The sequence below is a fragment of the Vulpes lagopus genome, chromosome 8, assembly GCF_018345385.1.
Source record: "Vulpes lagopus strain Blue_001 chromosome 8, ASM1834538v1, whole genome shotgun sequence".
Taxonomy (NCBI): domain Eukaryota; kingdom Metazoa; phylum Chordata; class Mammalia; order Carnivora; family Canidae; genus Vulpes; species Vulpes lagopus.
The window spans coordinates 823220-839442 of NC_054831.1; the positions used below are offsets into that span (position 1 = coordinate 823220).

At 63.6% G+C, this 16223-nt stretch overlaps 2 protein-coding genes across 4 annotated transcripts; one reads left to right on the plus strand and one right to left on the minus strand.

Annotated features, from left to right (window-relative positions):
• Positions 1 to 398: 398 nt before the first annotated feature.
• GPR35 (G protein-coupled receptor 35) lies at positions 399 to 14840 on the minus strand. Of its 3 annotated transcripts, none has more exons than XM_041766267.1 (2): positions 14704 to 14840; positions 399 to 1599 (listed from the first exon to the last, which is right to left on the minus strand). In XM_041766267.1, the coding sequence occupies exon 2, from the start codon at positions 1586 to 1588 to the stop codon at positions 680 to 682; it is 909 nt and encodes a 302-aa protein (XP_041622201.1). In that variant the 5' UTR covers positions 1589 to 1599; positions 14704 to 14840; the 3' UTR covers positions 399 to 679. The 3 variants fall into 3 exon arrangements, with proteins under 3 accessions (XP_041622201.1, XP_041622202.1, XP_041622200.1); XM_041766268.1 differs by lacking the exon at positions 14704 to 14840 and adding an exon at positions 6961 to 7093; XM_041766266.1 differs by lacking the exon at positions 14704 to 14840 and adding an exon at positions 4654 to 5175.
• Positions 14403 to 16220, plus strand: LOC121496987 (protein transport protein SEC31-like). Its single transcript, XM_041765943.1, has 3 exons — positions 14403 to 14484; positions 14839 to 15050; positions 15267 to 16220. Exons 1-3 carry the CDS (start codon positions 14403 to 14405, stop codon positions 15774 to 15776), a joined length of 804 nt encoding a protein of 267 aa, XP_041621877.1. The 3' UTR covers positions 15777 to 16220.
• Positions 16221 to 16223: the final 3 nt, after the last annotated feature.

The window sequence follows — 16223 nt, forward strand, 5'->3', positions numbered from 1 at the left end:
GCCCGGGGAGAGGCTGGGCCGCTGGGCCCGGGAGGGAGGGAGGCGGCCACCAGGCAGGGCCTTCTAGCTTCCCCGACGGAAGCACGAGGGCAGGGCGCCCCCTCGACAGAGCTGGGCCGCTTCCTCTGCGCCCCCCAACCCTGGTGCAGCCCTGCGGCCCTACACGGGTTGTGGGGTGACCCTTCCTCCCTCGGCAGGAGGAGAGCAGGCTGTGGGCCTTCAGCGCGGCTCCTCCAGGAGCTCAAATAGCGCCCAGACCTCCAGATGGCGGGGGTGGGGGGGGGGGGTGGGGGCGTGGTCATGGAGAGCCCCCGGGGAGAGCCCTGAGAGCCCTCCGACCCTGAGCGTGGGCAGCAGGTGCACACGCGCACACACGCAGCCCCACGGGCCAGGCCCAGCCCCGGGGGACACAGCTTTATTCCAGGCGCAGCGGAGGGCCGGCCGCCGGGCCTCACAGCGCCCGGGTGCACAGCCCAGTGACCCCGGGTCGCCGACTCACTGACTCACTCACACCTCAGTGCCCCCCGGGCCCTGGTCCCGACCCTCCTGCATCCCGGGGGGCGGGGTCACGTGGCCGGGTCATCTCCGCCCCGCCCCCGGAGCGTGCCCAGCAGCCACAGTGAGTTCCGGGGTCCTCCAGCAGGCGGGGAGCCTGGGACCTGGTCCACGTGCCCGTCTCCTAGGTGAGGGTGACGCTGAGAGAGTCCTGGGTCCTGTGGGCCTTGGCAACGGGCACTGAGGCCAACAAAGTAGCCTCCTGGAACTCCTTGGCCATGAAGTAGTAGCCGATGGCGTCCAGGCAGCAGTTGGCATCCGAGAGCTTGCCCGTGACGTACAGGGCGTAGCAGAGGGCGGGGGTGGGCCGGCCGGCGGCCGCGTAGACGGTCAGCACCACGTGGAAGGGCAGGAAGCAGAGCACGAACACGGCCAGGTTCGCCCAGACCATGCGGGTGGCCCTCCGGGTGGCTTGCGCCTGGTGCGGCCCGGAGGCCGGGCGCTCGGCCAGCGCGGCGACCACCTGCAGCGAGCAGAAGCCCAGCACGGCCAGCGGCGGGTAGAAGCCCAGCAGCGAGAAGAGCGTGGTGCCGGCGCTCTGCCGGGCGGGGTTCCGGAAGCAGAAGCCGCCCTCCTGCACCCCCAGGGCCCAGCGAAGCACCAGCGAGCTGCCCACCAGCACCCAGAGCGCCGCGCACACGGCCGCGGCCTGGCGCGGGGAGCGGAGCCCTCGGGCGCACAGCGGGTGCCGCACGGCCACGTAGCGGTCCACGGCGATGGCGGTGATGAGGCCGATGCTCAGGTACCTGTTGGCCAGGTAGATGCCCTGGGACAGCTGGCAGGACACCGTGTCCGTGGTGTCCTTGAGGGAGTGCAGGAAGAAGGGCAGGGCGCACAGCAGGCACAGGTCGGCCGCCGCCAGGTTGACCATGTAGACGCGGGTCTCCGTCCAGGGCCGCATCCGGCAGCAGAGCACCCAGAGCGCCAGGCCGTTGAGCAGCAGCCCCAGCACCAGCAGCGCGCCCGTGTACGTCCTGTCCACGTTCTCCACCCAGGTCGGGTGCGGGCGGGCGCAGGTGCCGTTAGCGCTCATGGCCCTGGCGGCTGCGGGCGAGAAGCGGGCGTGAGGGGGGCTGCGGGGTGGGGGGAGGAGGGGGGGTGGGGGGCGCCGAGGCCACACAGCTGCCAGCCCCCGGGGGAAGCAGAGCCCCTTCTCCAGAACTCAGGGCTCCTCCTCCCTCCCTCCCCATCCCTTCCCGAGGGCACAGTGGCCAGGATGCCCTGGGCGTCACCCTCCCTCCAGGTGCCCGCACCCCAGCCCTGCGTCGGGGGTCCCACCTGGAAGGGCCCCTTGGACCCTCCGTGGTCAGAGCCTTGTGGGCAGCCCCGCCCCTTCAGGCCCAGGCCCGAGGCTCCAAGCAGGCCCCGCGTGGCACCGGGCGTCCCCTGCCCCCGCTGCCATCCAGGCCACCCGAGGCCTGAGCCTCCACCCCCGAGCAGACCCCTCACTCCCCTGCACACGCTGCACAAGGGCTGTGACCAGCCCACCTGGGGTCAGGGCGACCGGGGCGGGGCTGTGCCACCCAGGGTGTGGCCTGAGGTCTAGAGATTGGGCTCTAGGGTGCCCCCCAGCCGAGCCTCGGGCTCCCCAGCATAAGGGGGCGTCGGTGTCACACCCGCAGGATCCCCAGCACCTGCATGGGGGCCAGTGTGCCCAGCGTCTGGGACGGCAGGGACTTGCCCACCAGGCCCCCCCGCCGTTCCTCTGCCTGGGGGGCCAGGGTGGGAGTGGCCTCCTCCCCGCACCAGGCCCCGGGGCTCCCGCCAACCTTGGGAGCCGCTTGGAAGGGGGGTTGCGGGCGAGGCCTCCTCCCTGCCTCCTCCCCACACAGGAAAGGAAGAAGCGTCTGGAAGCATCAGGTTCATGGGCGTGGGGGGGGCCCACTTCCTGGGCCGCAGTCCCCGGGGCCCTCCGGGCCGCAGTCCATTAGCGCAGCAGAGCAGATTTCAGCCGGAAACAGCAATATTCCGCCCAATTATCCCATTTCAGCTCTTGGGAACCGCACGTGGCCCCTGCTGCCCGCCGCTCCAGGCCGCTGAGGACGCTCCCTCTTTTTTTTTTTTTTTTTTTAAGGATTCTGCTTCTCTATCTGTTGTGCGACACCCAGGTTCTGGGGCTCCACAGACCCCCCCAGAGCCCAGGGGGCCCGACCCAGAGACCCTCCCGCCGTGCCCGCCCCCCCGTAGCCCCCCCAGGAGCACGGCGGCCCTGCCGGGTGGGCGAGCTGCCCCAGGACGCTCGGGCCCAGCTGGGGACGTCCCGCGATCGCGCAGTCGCCGTGCCGGGCGCTGGGGGGTCCTTCGGCCGCGGGCCCTGCTGCCCTCCTGAGCTGGGTCGGGGACGGGCCCCTGCACGAGGACCCGTGTCCAGGGCAGGTGCCCCCGCTGGGATCCCGCTCAGACGTGCGGGTCCCTCACCTCCCCCGGGCTGGGCACCACGGCCCCACGGTGGGGGCCCGGAGTTTCCTGCTGGGGGGGCTGGGGGGGGCCGGCACCCCGAGCTTCCACTTCCTTCCTGACGGTGAGATCCGTCTGCTCCCCACGGAGTGGCAAGGCGCCCTCTTCCCGCCCTAGACCGAGTTCCTGGACAGTGACCCCAAAGGAGCCTGCGGTGGCATCTGGGCGGCTGGCACATGCCACAGCCCCCCCTCCACCTCCTCCCTGGGGCCCGGAGCGTAGTGGGGTGTGCCCGGATGTCTGGGCGCTGCAGGGGCCCCTGGGGCTGGGCACCCGCCCTGAAGTACCCAGGCTGCAGGAGGATGGCCACGGGACACGCAACGTCACGTGACACACGGGCCTGTAGCTGTTTTCTACTTTCTCCACACCTGGTCACAGCTCCCAGGGGGAAGCGGGAGTCCTGACCTCGGGGTACCCCGAGTTACCCTGCATTCGTTGCCCATGCCGGATGCCCCCCCTCATCAGGAGGCTCCCCTGAGGTTCCAAACCCGCTCACACTCACCCCCTCTGAGCCCCCCCACCCCGAACCCCCGAACCCCCTCTGAGCCCCCCTCACCCCACCCCGAGCCCCCTGACCCTCACCCCCTCCGAGCCCCCCCAGCACCCCCACCCCCGGCTCCAGGGTTGGTACCGACCAATGGTAGCCCCGGTTCTGCAGCTGGGCTCTTGCCCAGGGCAGCGCTGCTGTCTGGGGTGGGAACGTGGGGCGCCCTGCACGGCTGCACCCCTGAGGCAGCAGGCCGGCTGACAAGAGCAGAGGGGGTGCTGGGGCTGCCGCCGGGGCAGCTCAGGGCTGCCTGGGGGAGCTTCTGAGAAAGGAAGTGGGGGCCAGCGCGGCCTTCCTGCCCACAGGCTGGCACGCTCTGTGAGACGGAGTCTTCTAGAAACAGCCCAGGGCAGCAAGGCCACACTGCCCCCAGACAGAGAGGGGCCTCCCCAAGGCTGGGCCCCCAGTGGCCGTGCGGTGGTGTCCCCTGCGTCCGGGGCCAGCATCCGGCGGGAAGGCCACAGGCGCCGCTGACCGGTGACCGCGGGGCAGAGACCGCAGAGGCCAGCCTCGCAGGGCCACGCAGGTGACTTCCGCCGCGCACCGCCTCCCTCCCTGCCACCAGCTGCCCCTCCTCGGAAGGGACCCCCCCTGGCTCCTCCGGGCCGCTGGCCCTGCTCCGGCTTAGGGTCCCCTGTGGGGACAGGGACCCCGAGGCCCGCGTGCGCCCCACAGGGCCCCCCAGCTTCTCTCCCTGCTCGAGCGCGCCCACCCCTGCCGGTTCACCGAGGCCCAGAGCAGGGAGGCTGGGTGGCGCCCAGAGGCCCGGCGGGGGGGGTCTGGAGGCCGCCCCCCAGCGCCCCGTCCCCCGCCCATGCTGCCAGCAGCCCACGGTCTGGCTTTCTGGACGGATCTGCCAGGCGTTGGGGCGGCTCTCTGTGCCCCTGGTTCCTGCTCGGGGCTGGGACCCCTGCTCTCAGTTGCGGGGGGCTGGTGCAGAGCGGGGCCACGGACCAAGCTGGTTCCTGGCTCCCGGGGCTCCCCGCGGCAGGGTGGCATCGGCCGGGGTGCCCCCGGATCCCAGAGCGGCCGCTCTCCCCCGCCTGCACCCCAGCCTGCCCGCGCCGGCCCCCGGCCCCCCGCCTGCTTCGCACCTGCAGAGCCCACGTGCGGAGGCCGCTCCGGTGCTGCCCGGTCCTGCCCTGCAGGCCGATGGGACACTCGCAGCATCCGTGCGGCTGCGCCTTCTAGGGAAGTGAGCGGGGGAGGCTGAGTCACCCGCAGGCCGGACCTGGACGGGGCCCAGGGGCGGGCCCAGGAAGCGCGGCAGACTTCGGGGGCCTCCCTGCCACCCCCCGCGGGACCAGGCCCCCCCGCCCCACCCAAGGAGGAAGCCGAGTGCCCAGGAGGAGGACGGGGGCCCTGGGGACGTGGGCCGGCACCCACCCACCACGGGCGACCCCCGCGGACACCCGTCCGCTCTGAGCCCCTCTACTCCCCCCGCCTGCCTCCTCTCTGCAGCCGCCCCGGCCCCGCGCCCCACGCGGACGCTGCCAGCCGCCGAAGTGTCTCGTCAGAGGCCAGCCTCAGCTGCCCCCACGCCCCCCCAGGCCCCGCCAGCTGGGCCTGCCCCCCCCAGCCCTGACCCCAGGCCCCCCGGCCCCGCCCCCCAGGCCTGCTACCCCTCCCTGCCCCCTAGGCACCCCCAGCCCTGCCCCCAGGCCCCCCAGCCCTGCCCCCGCAGGTTCCCCCAGCTCTGCTACCCCTCCCCACCCCCCAGAGCCCCCTGGCCCTGCCCCCCCCGCCCCCCAGGCCTGCTACCCCTCCCCACCCCCAGGCCCCCGCAGCCCAGCCCCAGGACCCTGTGGACTGGACCAGAGAGGCCCCAGAACCTGGAACCCGTGGGTTGCAAGTCAGGGCCGCCTGCACCCTTGAGAAGGGAGGACCCGAGCCACCGCTGCCGCCACTGGGACACTTTCTGTTCCCCTCTTCCCAGAAACCGGGTGGGTGCAGGAGATTCCTCCCCTCAGGCGGAAGGGCTGGCCAAGAGCCAGATGAGGGTGCCACTGCGGGGGCGGGGCTCCCACCGGCATCACCCCGCACCCCCCCCCCCCCCCCCCCCCCCGCCCACTGCTGCCACACCAGCTGCCGCTCGCTCTCAGCCCAGATCCGCTCAGTGGCCCAGGAGAATGAGGCCCCCCACGTGGAAAGGCTCTGGAGCCAGCTCCAAACCTGAGCCCCGCGGCCCGACCCTAGTGGCCCCGGCGCTGCCCCGTCAGGAGGGCTGCTTCCGTCCCGCTGTCCCTGGGCCCTGGGGGCTTCCCTCGCGTTCAGCCCCAGCCTCCACCCCCCAGAGCGAGGGGACGGTGACACCTTCCTGGCCACGCTGCCCCTTGGCCCTCTCCCGCCTGGCATCGACCCCGTATCCCGGGAATGGTTGGGGTGCAGGGAAGGCCGAGGATGAGCCCCCCCCAGCCCAAGCCCTCGGCCCAGCCCGTGGGGGGCAGCCCCTGACGTGGTGCTGGACGATGGCTGCCTGTTTCCAGAAACTGGCTCAGAAACTGGTCTAGGGTGGCAGGAAGAGGCCGCGGTCCCCTGGTCAGACGGCCAGCGCCCTGACATGCTGACACACCCTGGCCAGGGACCTCTCGTGCCGTCTGCCGCCAGCCAGCCCATGCCAGGCCCGACGGGCAGAGGCCCCGTGTTGGGGACAAGCCCTCGGGAGCCCTGCAGCCCTGCAGCCCCGGCCCGGCCCCCAGCGTCCCCCGTAAGTCCTTCCCCTGGCCCCGACGAGGCTCTGCTGGGCTGCCCGGGACCCCGCGGCACCGAGGGGCTGCTCAGGCCAAGTGCTCAGGGAACACGTCCACGGTCCCTCCCGACCTGGCCCGAGCAAGGTGAGAAGGGAGCTTTGCCAGAGAGAGAAGCCACCAGAGGACCAGTGACGCCGGGCCACTAGGGGACGTGAGGGCATCCTCAGGGGGTCCTGAGGGGTCCTGAGGTCTCGCTGACCTGGGTCGGGCTGCTGCCACTTGTGGCTCCCTAGGTCACATCACAGGGGTGGGCATCATGGGAACAGGGAGCCCGAGGGTAGGTGGGGGGCTGCTGTCGGGTCCCCCCAGCCACACCCCTCTGCTGCGCAGCCACACGTGGGCTCCGCACCAGGCGCCCGGGCACCGCCCTGCCCTGCCCGTCGTCAGGCCTGCGCCGTCCCCTCCAGCAGCAGCGCCCGGCCTGCCACAGCCTCTGCCCTGGACACTCAGGGCGCTGTCCTCGTCCTCCTCCCGCCCCTCTGCTTGTGCTGGGCCGGGCCTTTGGCTCCTGCTGGAAGGTGCCTGGGGCATCCGGACCCCGGGGAGGAAGGCGTCCCCACCTGCGGGCTGCCCCACCCCAGCACCCACGCTCACCTGGCAGGGTGGGCCGCAGACCCCCGGGCCCCCGCTGCCCCAGGAGGGCTCACTCACCCTGTCCCTGGGCTGGCTCCTCGAGGGGCTGCCGTCCAGCCTCCCCTGCGGCCCAGGGCCCTCTGGGACCCGCCGGGCAGGGGCAGTGGGGGCGCCCTGGGCCACTGCTCCGGCCACCAGGGGTCACAGGTTCCTCCCAGGCGCTTCCCGCTCCTGCCGACCGCGGACTTGCTCCTTTGCCCCCCCGGGCCTCCTTCCCCTTTCTCTGCCTGAGGCTCGCTGACAGCGGCTGGCCCCTCGCCAGGTCCCACGCTTGGTCTCACGCCTCGGATGTCGGATGCTGCCTGCGGGCGCCACCCAGCCTGGGTCCCCGGGCTCACCGGGCAGGGAGGGCGGGCCTGGGCCAGCGCGGGAACCCGCCCCCTCCTCCTCCCCCTCCGGGGGCCGCTGCCCCACCTGCCGCCAGGAGGCCCAGGGCGTCCCCGGCTGAGAATGTGCAGCCGAGAGCAGCAGCTCACCCGGTCTGCAAGTCGCCGGTGACTGTGCGGCAGCCCTTGTTTGTGGAGCAGGACACGAAGGGGTAGAGAGGAAAGGAGCCACGAGAGGCAGGCGGCTCGCTGGAGGTCCGAGAGGATGCTGGGCGCCCGGGAAGGGGCAATCCCAGATTACAAGTGCAGCGCACACGGCCTGTCCCTGTCGGACGAGCTGCCTCCCAGCGTTTGACGCCCCCCCGCCTCCCCGCCCCCCCCGTGGGGAAACGCCTGGACGTCATCCGTGGGTGTTCAACAAGGTACGAGCCCCAGTGGGGGGGCCCTGCCCTCCTGCAACGTCAGAGATGCCTCGCCCCCTGCCCCGGACTCCTGCTTCCAGGAGCCTGTGCCGGACAGACCAGGGAGCGGAGCCTGGAGAGGCCGTCCCTCGTCCCTGTCCCTCGTCCCTGTCCCTCGCAGCCAGCACAGCCCGGAATCCGCTCAGGGGGCGCCCGAGGGCCCTGCGTGCGAGATGCCTGCCGTCCACACCGCAGGGCACCAGGAAGTCGCGCAAAGGAAGGCGGGCTAACCCCTGACGCTAACCGCTTTGCTCGGGCAGAGGCCACCGGGCCACAGAGACTCAGCTCCCAGCAGCTTCTTTCTTTGCAAATGGAACGAAGAGCCTCGAAGGGGCCTAACGTAAAGGGTTAGCCACAGGGAGCGGGTGGGGGCTGCGGAGGCTGGACTAGAGCCCAGACTTCTACATACAGGGATGAACCTCGCTTTGCAGATCGGGCTTTAGAGCCACATGAACACGTGGCTGGGGGGGGGCAGAGCACTGTCCTCCGCGTGTTTGTTTTCTCAACCTTTATCTTTCATTCACGCGGACATCTTGATGATGACGTGATGCCTGGCACTTGCCCCGAAATGTTCCAAGCTGGTAGATGGAGCGCAGGGGAATCGGTGCCGGTCATCGTGGGCACGTGGGGTCATCCCCGTCCTATTTCTGTTTGAAAATGCCCAAAATAAAAAGGGTTTAAAAAGGGATGGCCACACGCCCCATAAACAGGAAGGAAAGGCCATCTGGGGCTTTCAAGCCCTCGGTAGTGTAGGGGCAGGGCGACCTCGGGTCCTGGGGCAGGAGAAATCCCTGAGAGACGGGCGGGCGCGGGGAAGCCCAGCAGGGGCCCCCAGGAGGGGCTCCCGATGGAGGGTGGCCCCGACACGCACACGTTCACGCACGATACCGCGGACCTGAATTAAGCACAGCCTTCCAGGGCGGGCTGGCAGCGGGCAGGGACCCACGGCCGTAGGCAGACCCCACGGGCGGGGAGAAGGGTCCCGGCCCACAGCCCGGCAGCGAGAGGCGGCCCAGCCGTGGGTCGTGTTGGCGATTTCCTTCTAGACGCGGACGTTCTTGTGGTTTGCACCAAAGCCTGGTCTGCGGCCCACGGCGCCCACGTTGCAGCCCGGCGTGTGGAGGGGGCGCCCGAAGGAAGACGCCGGCCGTGGGGTGCCCATCGGCGCCCCTACCCCTGCACCCCTGCCTGTGTGCCGGCCCGGAATCCCTTCAGCTTCCACAAGGTGTAAGACGCAGGACCGTGCATACGCTGGGCGTTCTCCTCCCTGTTTCCCGTCCCAACCTGGGCCAAACTAAAACTCTTCTAGAAGCTCCGAAGTGCATCTTGCATTTCCCCCCACGTGCTCCGCGGCCCTGCCCTCCTCTCCGGAGCTCTGCAGCCTGTCTCTCCGCCACCCACAGCTCGCCCCGCTCTCACAGCCCGTGCCCCCCGGAGCCCCCCTCTGCTCTCCGCTCCCCAGCCGTCCTGCAGGGGCGCCCCACTGCACCCCACCGCCGGCAGCCGCCCCACACCACACCCCTGCCAGGCCCGGCCTCCTCTGGGGGTCAGGGCTGCACCTCACGGGGTCGCACTACAGGGTCGTGGAGACCCCCACGGCCTGGCAGCCAGAGGCACGGCCTGAGTGGGGGGCCGCCCCTCCCCCGTGGCCCCCGCCGCGTGCGGAGCCCTGCTGGAGTCCGCGATGGCCCAGGCCTCAGATCCTCCTGAAGGAGGGGTCTTCGCGGAGTCCAGTTCCTCAAGCCCCCCTAGTGCTCAGCCACTGAGGGCTGGGTCCCCCCACGGTCAGACCACAGACCCAGCAGGCACCTAACGGGCAGCATTTTACTTGACCCCCAGCGGCATTCGGGACGGTTCTTCATTTTTAAGTGTTTTAATAAAATATTAGATCAAAATGTACGGCCATGGACACATCCACAAGTAAGGAGTGGGGCTTCCAGTGGCCCCCGCATCCGCCCAAGTTCTGAAACCCTCTCACGGCGACCTCCCGGTGCTGGCACCCAGCCACAGGCTTTTTGGGCTCCAAGGGGGCACACTTGCCCCGTCCTCCGTGGCCCCTCCCTCCACACCTGTTTCCTCCACTTGGGTCCCTAAATTGGGGTTTGTGGGACTTGGTTCTAGACCCTTTTCTTGCCCCAACACACACTCTCCATAAGCAGGTCCACCCACTCCTGCTTGTTCAACAATCACCATTACACCCACGACCCCACCTGCCAGCTCCAGCCAGGCCTCCGGACCACGCGTGGCGCTGCCTCCGGGCATCTTCCCTTGGCGCCCTCCAAGAGCCCCAAGTGCCGCGCGTCCAAAGCTGACAACATCCCCCTTCGGCCAACACCCCGGTCTAACTCTACTCTTCCTCTGGACTTCCCCATCTCAGGGAATCATCCTCTTGCTCCCCGACCGGATACCTGACTGCCGCTCCTGACGCTCAGTCTCCTCCCCTGCTTTCCCCTCCCTTCTGCATCCAATCAGTCATCAGTAAGTTAGATACGAATATTGTAAACCCAATAGCAACCACTGGAAAAATAAAGAGTCACAAAAAATAAACCAATAGAAGAGACAGATGGAATACAGAACAAGGCATGCAGTCCAAGAGGGAGACACGGGTACGAAGAATAGATGAGATAAATAGAAGACAGATGCGAGATGGTAGGTTTCGCCCAACCATACCCACACTTACATTAACTTGGTCTAATGCTCCGACTAAAAGGCAAGGATTTTTCAAACTGGATCAAAGAAGCAAAAAGCAACGATCTACTTTCAAATGACACATACTTTAAATATAAAGGTGGGTTAAAAAAAGTAAACAAAATGAAAACATGGAAAAATAAAATGCAAACACTGGTCTCAAGGAAGCTGGAATGAGTAAATTAATATCAAACTTTTTTTTTTTTAAGATTTTACTTCTTTATTCATGAGAGAGAGGCAGAGACACAGGCAGAGGGAGAAGCAGGCTCCCTGCAGGAGGCCTGATGTGGGACTCGATCCATGGACCCGGGGTCACGCCCTGAGCCGAAGGCAGATGCTCAACCGCTGAGCCCCCCGGGTGTCCCCAAAGTTAACTTCCATATAGGGAATATAAAGGAACATTTCATAACAATAAAAGGATCAGATTGTCAAGAGTGTCTAACAGTTCTATTTTTTTTTTATTTTTATTTATGATAGTCACAGAGAGAGAGAGAGAGAGGCAGAGACACAGGCAGAGGGAGAAGCAGGCTCCATGCACCAGGAGCCCGACGTGGGATTCGATCCCGGGTCTCCAGGATCGCGCCCTGGGCCAAAGGCAGGCGCCAAACCGCTGCGCCACCCAGGGATCCCAATGTCTAACAGTTCTAAATGTGTATTACCTCATAACAGAGATTCAAAATATGTGAAGTTCATAGAACTAGCAGGATAGGGAAACCCACAACAACTATGGGAAAAAAAAAACAACAACGATGGGTTATTTTGACCATGTCTCAGTAACTACGAGAAAACTGATAAGGATAAAACTGACTTGAACATCAACTTATCCAAGCTGATGCTTAGAGACCAGTTGCCCAACAACAGCAGAATACATATTTTTTTCAAGTACGTGTGCAAACATTCTCCAAAATAGGCCATATGCTAGGCCACAAAATATGTCTCAAGACAATTAAAGGAATTAAATCATACGGAACATGTTTTCTAAATACAACACAATTAAATTAGAAATAACAGAAATATATCTAAGGAGTGCCCAAATATTTGGAACTTAAACAACATAATTATAATTAACTCGAGGGTCAAATACATAATCAAAGGGAAACTAGCAAATATTTTGAATTAAATGATAATGAGAGCACAACGTATCAATATTTGTGAGATTAAAGCTAATGGAAGGTTTCATGGAAATTTTGTAGCTTTGAGTGTTTATATTGGACAGAAAAAAGGCCTAAAATCATTGATCTAAGATTCCACTTGGGGAACCTAGGAGAAAAACAACAACCAAGTAGGTAGAAGGAAGAAAATAAGGAAACGTGGAAATTTAATATAATGCAAAAATAACATAGATAAAACCAATAAAATGAAAGTTCTTTTTAAAAAAAGATTGTATTTATTTATTCATGAGAGAGAGAGAGAGAGAGAGGCAGAGACACAGGCAGAGGGAAAAGCAGGCTCCATGCAGGGAGCCCGACGTGGGACTCGATCCTGGGACCCCAGGATCACACCCTGGGCTGAAGGTGGCGCTAAACCACTGGGCCACCCAGGCGTCCCCCAAAGTTGTTGAATTCTTAATTTAAAACCTTTCCACAAAAAAAACAAAACAAACAAAAAAACAAAAAAAACACACACAACCTTTCCACAAAGAAAATTTGTGACCAGATGGTGTCACTGGTGAATCCTATCATTTAAGAATAAAATAATATCAACCCTAAACACTCTCAGAAAATATAGAAGGAGAACACCTCTCAACTCATTTTCAAAGGCGAGCTTTACCTTCATTCCAAAACTAGACAAAGCTTTACAGGAAAGGAAAAATAAAGGTCAGTATGAGCATAGATACAAAAATCCTTAATAGGATATTAACCAACAGAATCGAGCGTATACAAAACAAATAATACATCACAAACAAGTAGCCCAGGAATGTAAGATTTTTAACATTACAATGTCAGCCAGAACTACCTTAATAAAATAAAGGGGGTATTTATAGAATCCTCTCAATAGATGCCAAAAAAAAAATCATTGATAAAAATTCAGCACCTGTGTATGATAGAAATTCTCAGCAAACTAGGAATAGAAGGAAGTTGCCTCAGTCTGACAAAGGGCATCTACAGAAAAAGATCATACCTAATGGTGAAAGACTGAATGCTTTCCCGCTGTGATCGGGGACAAGGACAGTGGCTCTCACCACTTTTATTCAAAATGGTACTGGAGGTCCTAACCAGCAGAAATAAGGCGAGAAAAAAATGCATTCTGATGAGGTAGAAACAGAACTTTCTATTTTCACATATGACATAATTGTGTATGTAGAAAATCCTAAGGAATTTACCAAAAACCCAAACAAAAACAAAATAAAAAAAAACCCGATCCCAAAACTATAAACTAATAAGTGAAGTAGCAAGGTTATAGAACACAAAATTAATATACAAAAAAAATGTGTTTCTATATACTGGCAACAAACTGGAAGAATGAAACAAAATACAGTATCATTTTGCAAGTGTCAACAACCAAAGTAGTTACGAATAAGTGTAGGGGCCAGGTGGGTGGCTCAGCAGTTGAGCGTCTGCCTTTGGCCCAGGGCGTGATCCTGGAGACCTGGGATCGAGTCCTGCGACGGGCTTCCTGCATGGAGCCTGCTTCTCCAATTCTGCCTGTGTCTCTTGTGAATAAATAAATAAAATCTTAAAAAAGAAAAAAAAAAGACTAAGTGCAAAATGTCTATGCTCAAAGCTACAAACTATTGCTGGGAGAAATTAAAGATGTCAAAAAAAAAAAAAAAAAAAGGACAGGTATACCATGTTCATGGATCGGAGGGGATGGATCGTCACGTGGATCTACCTGGTCGATCTGATGATGCATCAAGCGTCACGTTCTGCTAGTCGTGCCTGACAACTATACCTCAACCCTGACCCCTTCTCTCCACCTCTACCACCTTCCGTCTGGCCGGGACGCCGTTGTCTCTCCCTTGACGTCTGCATCCGCCTTCTGTGTGGTTCCCTCCCCAACCAGAGACTTTGACCAGAGAGAGGTCACACATGCACACATCAGACAGCTTAAAACCGTGCCGGGCTCCCTACCACCCGGACGTAATACCCAAGCTCCTCAGTGGACCTCAAGGCCCTCACCGACTTCCCAGCCTCAGCTCCTGCCACATCTTCTGAGCCTACTCCTCACACTGTAGGCGCGGAGAGCTTCTTTCCATTCCCTGAGTGTGCGCGGCTCCTCTGCCAGCCCCTGCCCTGCACTGCCGACCCCAGGCTGGTCAAGGACCACTCCGTGTCATCTATCCGTCACCATCGGGACTATCCAGGTGACCTGTGTGCAGACAGTCCTCCCTAATGGATCGTGTGTGCTTCAAGGGCAGGGGTGCCGGGCCTCTTGGCCACACCCATCGCACCCCACGCACACTCCCGGAGGAGCTTCAGAATGAACAGGGGCAGCAGGGCAGAGAGCGATGTGTCGATGCTGATGGGTCTTCACCATGGGGTGTGGTGGATGAGGGATGAGAGCACACCAATGGGATCACAGACACACGCAGTCACAGCATCCCAACATCACATTTGTCCAGGCCCTAGGAACCCACTGGGGACCAGCGCTGACCCCTAATAGAACAGCCAGCCCAGCCAAAGCCAGGGCTGTCACCTTGTCCGTCAGCCTCCCCTCCTGGCTGATTTGTGAGGGGACAGGCAGCTGAGGTCCTGTGGGGGGCGGGGAAGGACAGCATGGGGTGAGGGGGGGCTCTAGGTAACTGTGCACAAGCGTGGTGACAAAACCTCTGTGCCCGGTGTTCCCAGGACCCTGGAGGAGCAGGCGCCCAGCCCAGACTCGACCACACTGTGCTGGGATCAGAGGGTCCCAGCGAGGGCCCTGCATCTCAGGTCCCCTGGACGGGGACTGGGCCTCAGAGCTGCAGAGCCGAGTACTCCTGGGGGCTGGGACACCCAGCCTCATCCTCAAAACCAGCAAAGACCATCTCCTTGATGGAGGCACCATGTTCAAGGCCTTGCACTGGGGTCCCCCAAACCCCAAAGTGTCCCCAGGAAAAAAAGTGACTCCTGTATTCATTTCAAAAGGTGCCACATCTAGCTTCAATCTGTTAAGTATCAGAGAAGAGAGAAAAAGGGGCTGGTCAAACCAAAGACGCAGGCACGGGGCGCTGAGCGGGTGATGATTAACGGAGACAGAGAGGAAGCGGCCTGGAGCATCCAAGAACCCACTTGAGGCCCACTGGGCCCTGCCCCGGCCAGGCCCCCTCCCTACCGCGCTCAGGGCTCCAGGATCTTGATACTCACCCGGAACCCCTGTCTCCCCAAGGCTGACCCAGGCCTGGGGGAGGGGGCAGGTGAAGCTGAGGAGAGCAGACCTGGGCCCAGGGCTGGGCAGGACGCGGCTCCCGAGGGGAGGGCACAGGCCACCTGGCTGAGCAGGAAGTGGTAATGAGAAGGAACCTAAACAGGTGGCACAGGGCAAAGTCTGCCGGGAAGGCTGGAAAGGTGCTGCTCCCAGCGGCACACACCCGAGCCTGCCCACGTGGGTCAGCCGGGGCCGGCCGACACAGGACGGGGGCCCTTCACCCTACAGTCCCCGCCGGCAGGTGCACCACTGCTGCGGGGGCCCCTGGAGCCTCCAGTCCGTGCAGGTCAGCGGGGGGGAGGGAGGCTGCCGTGGGCCGGCATGGAGCCCGTGGGCTCTGTGGTCTGCAGCCCCCACTGGGCCCGGCGGATCCTGCACGGGGCTGGGGGGCACCACGCCAGACCTGAGAATAGGGGCGGCGGCTGGGGGCCTCTGAGGTGCGGGGGCTCTGCCGCAGGTGAGAGGTGGCACAGGTCGGTTTCCCGTCGCTCTCCCTCCGCAGGACGAGCCGGGCTGTGCCAGGCCAAGGACTCCAGGGCAGAGCCAGCGCCCGGTCACTGAGGCCCAGAGAACACAGGCCGCCTGGAGATCGCTGCGCCCCGAGGTGGTGCCGCCTGCGGGGGATGGGGGGGCAGCCTGCGGCCGCCTGAGCATGCCCAGGGCAGCATGTGCTTCAGCTGGGCTCCCTCCTGCCGGGGCCCCGGGGGCTGCGGCCAGGAAGGTGCAGGCGGGGGCACCCTCAGCAACCTCCAGCGAGTGGGTCACGGCCTGTGCCCCGCTGCCCCAGCCCAGTTCTGGAAGCCCCGCTGGGGGCCGGCTGCCTCCTCTTCCCCGAGGCCCTTCCCCATCCTCCACTCCACCCCAGAGGGCGGTCACAGCCAGGCCACTCCTGCAGCCGCTCCAGCTTGTCCCCGCCCTTTGCCCCCGGAGGCCACCCTGGCTTCTGGAGTTCCAGGGAAAGGGGGTGGGGCAGCGAGCCAGTGAGCGAGCAATCAGGGCAGTGGCCTGGTGACCCGGAGATGCGGAGGTGGCGGAGAGGAGATGAGCGCCTAGTGCGTGCATCCAGCTGGTTGGGGGCCCAGAGGCCTGCAGGGATGCGTCCTCCCACGTCAGGAGCAAAGGACTGCACCTGGACCTCCAGGGGTCTCCTGGGCACCTTGGGGGGGGCGGGGCATCAGCGTGGTCACGGAGGGTCATGACCCACGCCAGCTGGCCCGCCTGGGCCCTTCCTCCTGCTCCTGCACTGGGGCACGCGCCACCCCAAACCTCTTGGCCCCGCTGCCTCCTCCCCACACGGGTCCACCTACCTCGCAGGCTAGGTGGGCCCGTCCTGGAGGCCATGGTCACCCTCTGTGCCCGAGCAGCCAGGCGACGGCCCCCAGAGGAGGCAGGCCCGGGCCTTCCCCTGCAGCTCCCCGCGAGTGGACTCGGCCACCAGCTTCCCAAGATGAGACTCATC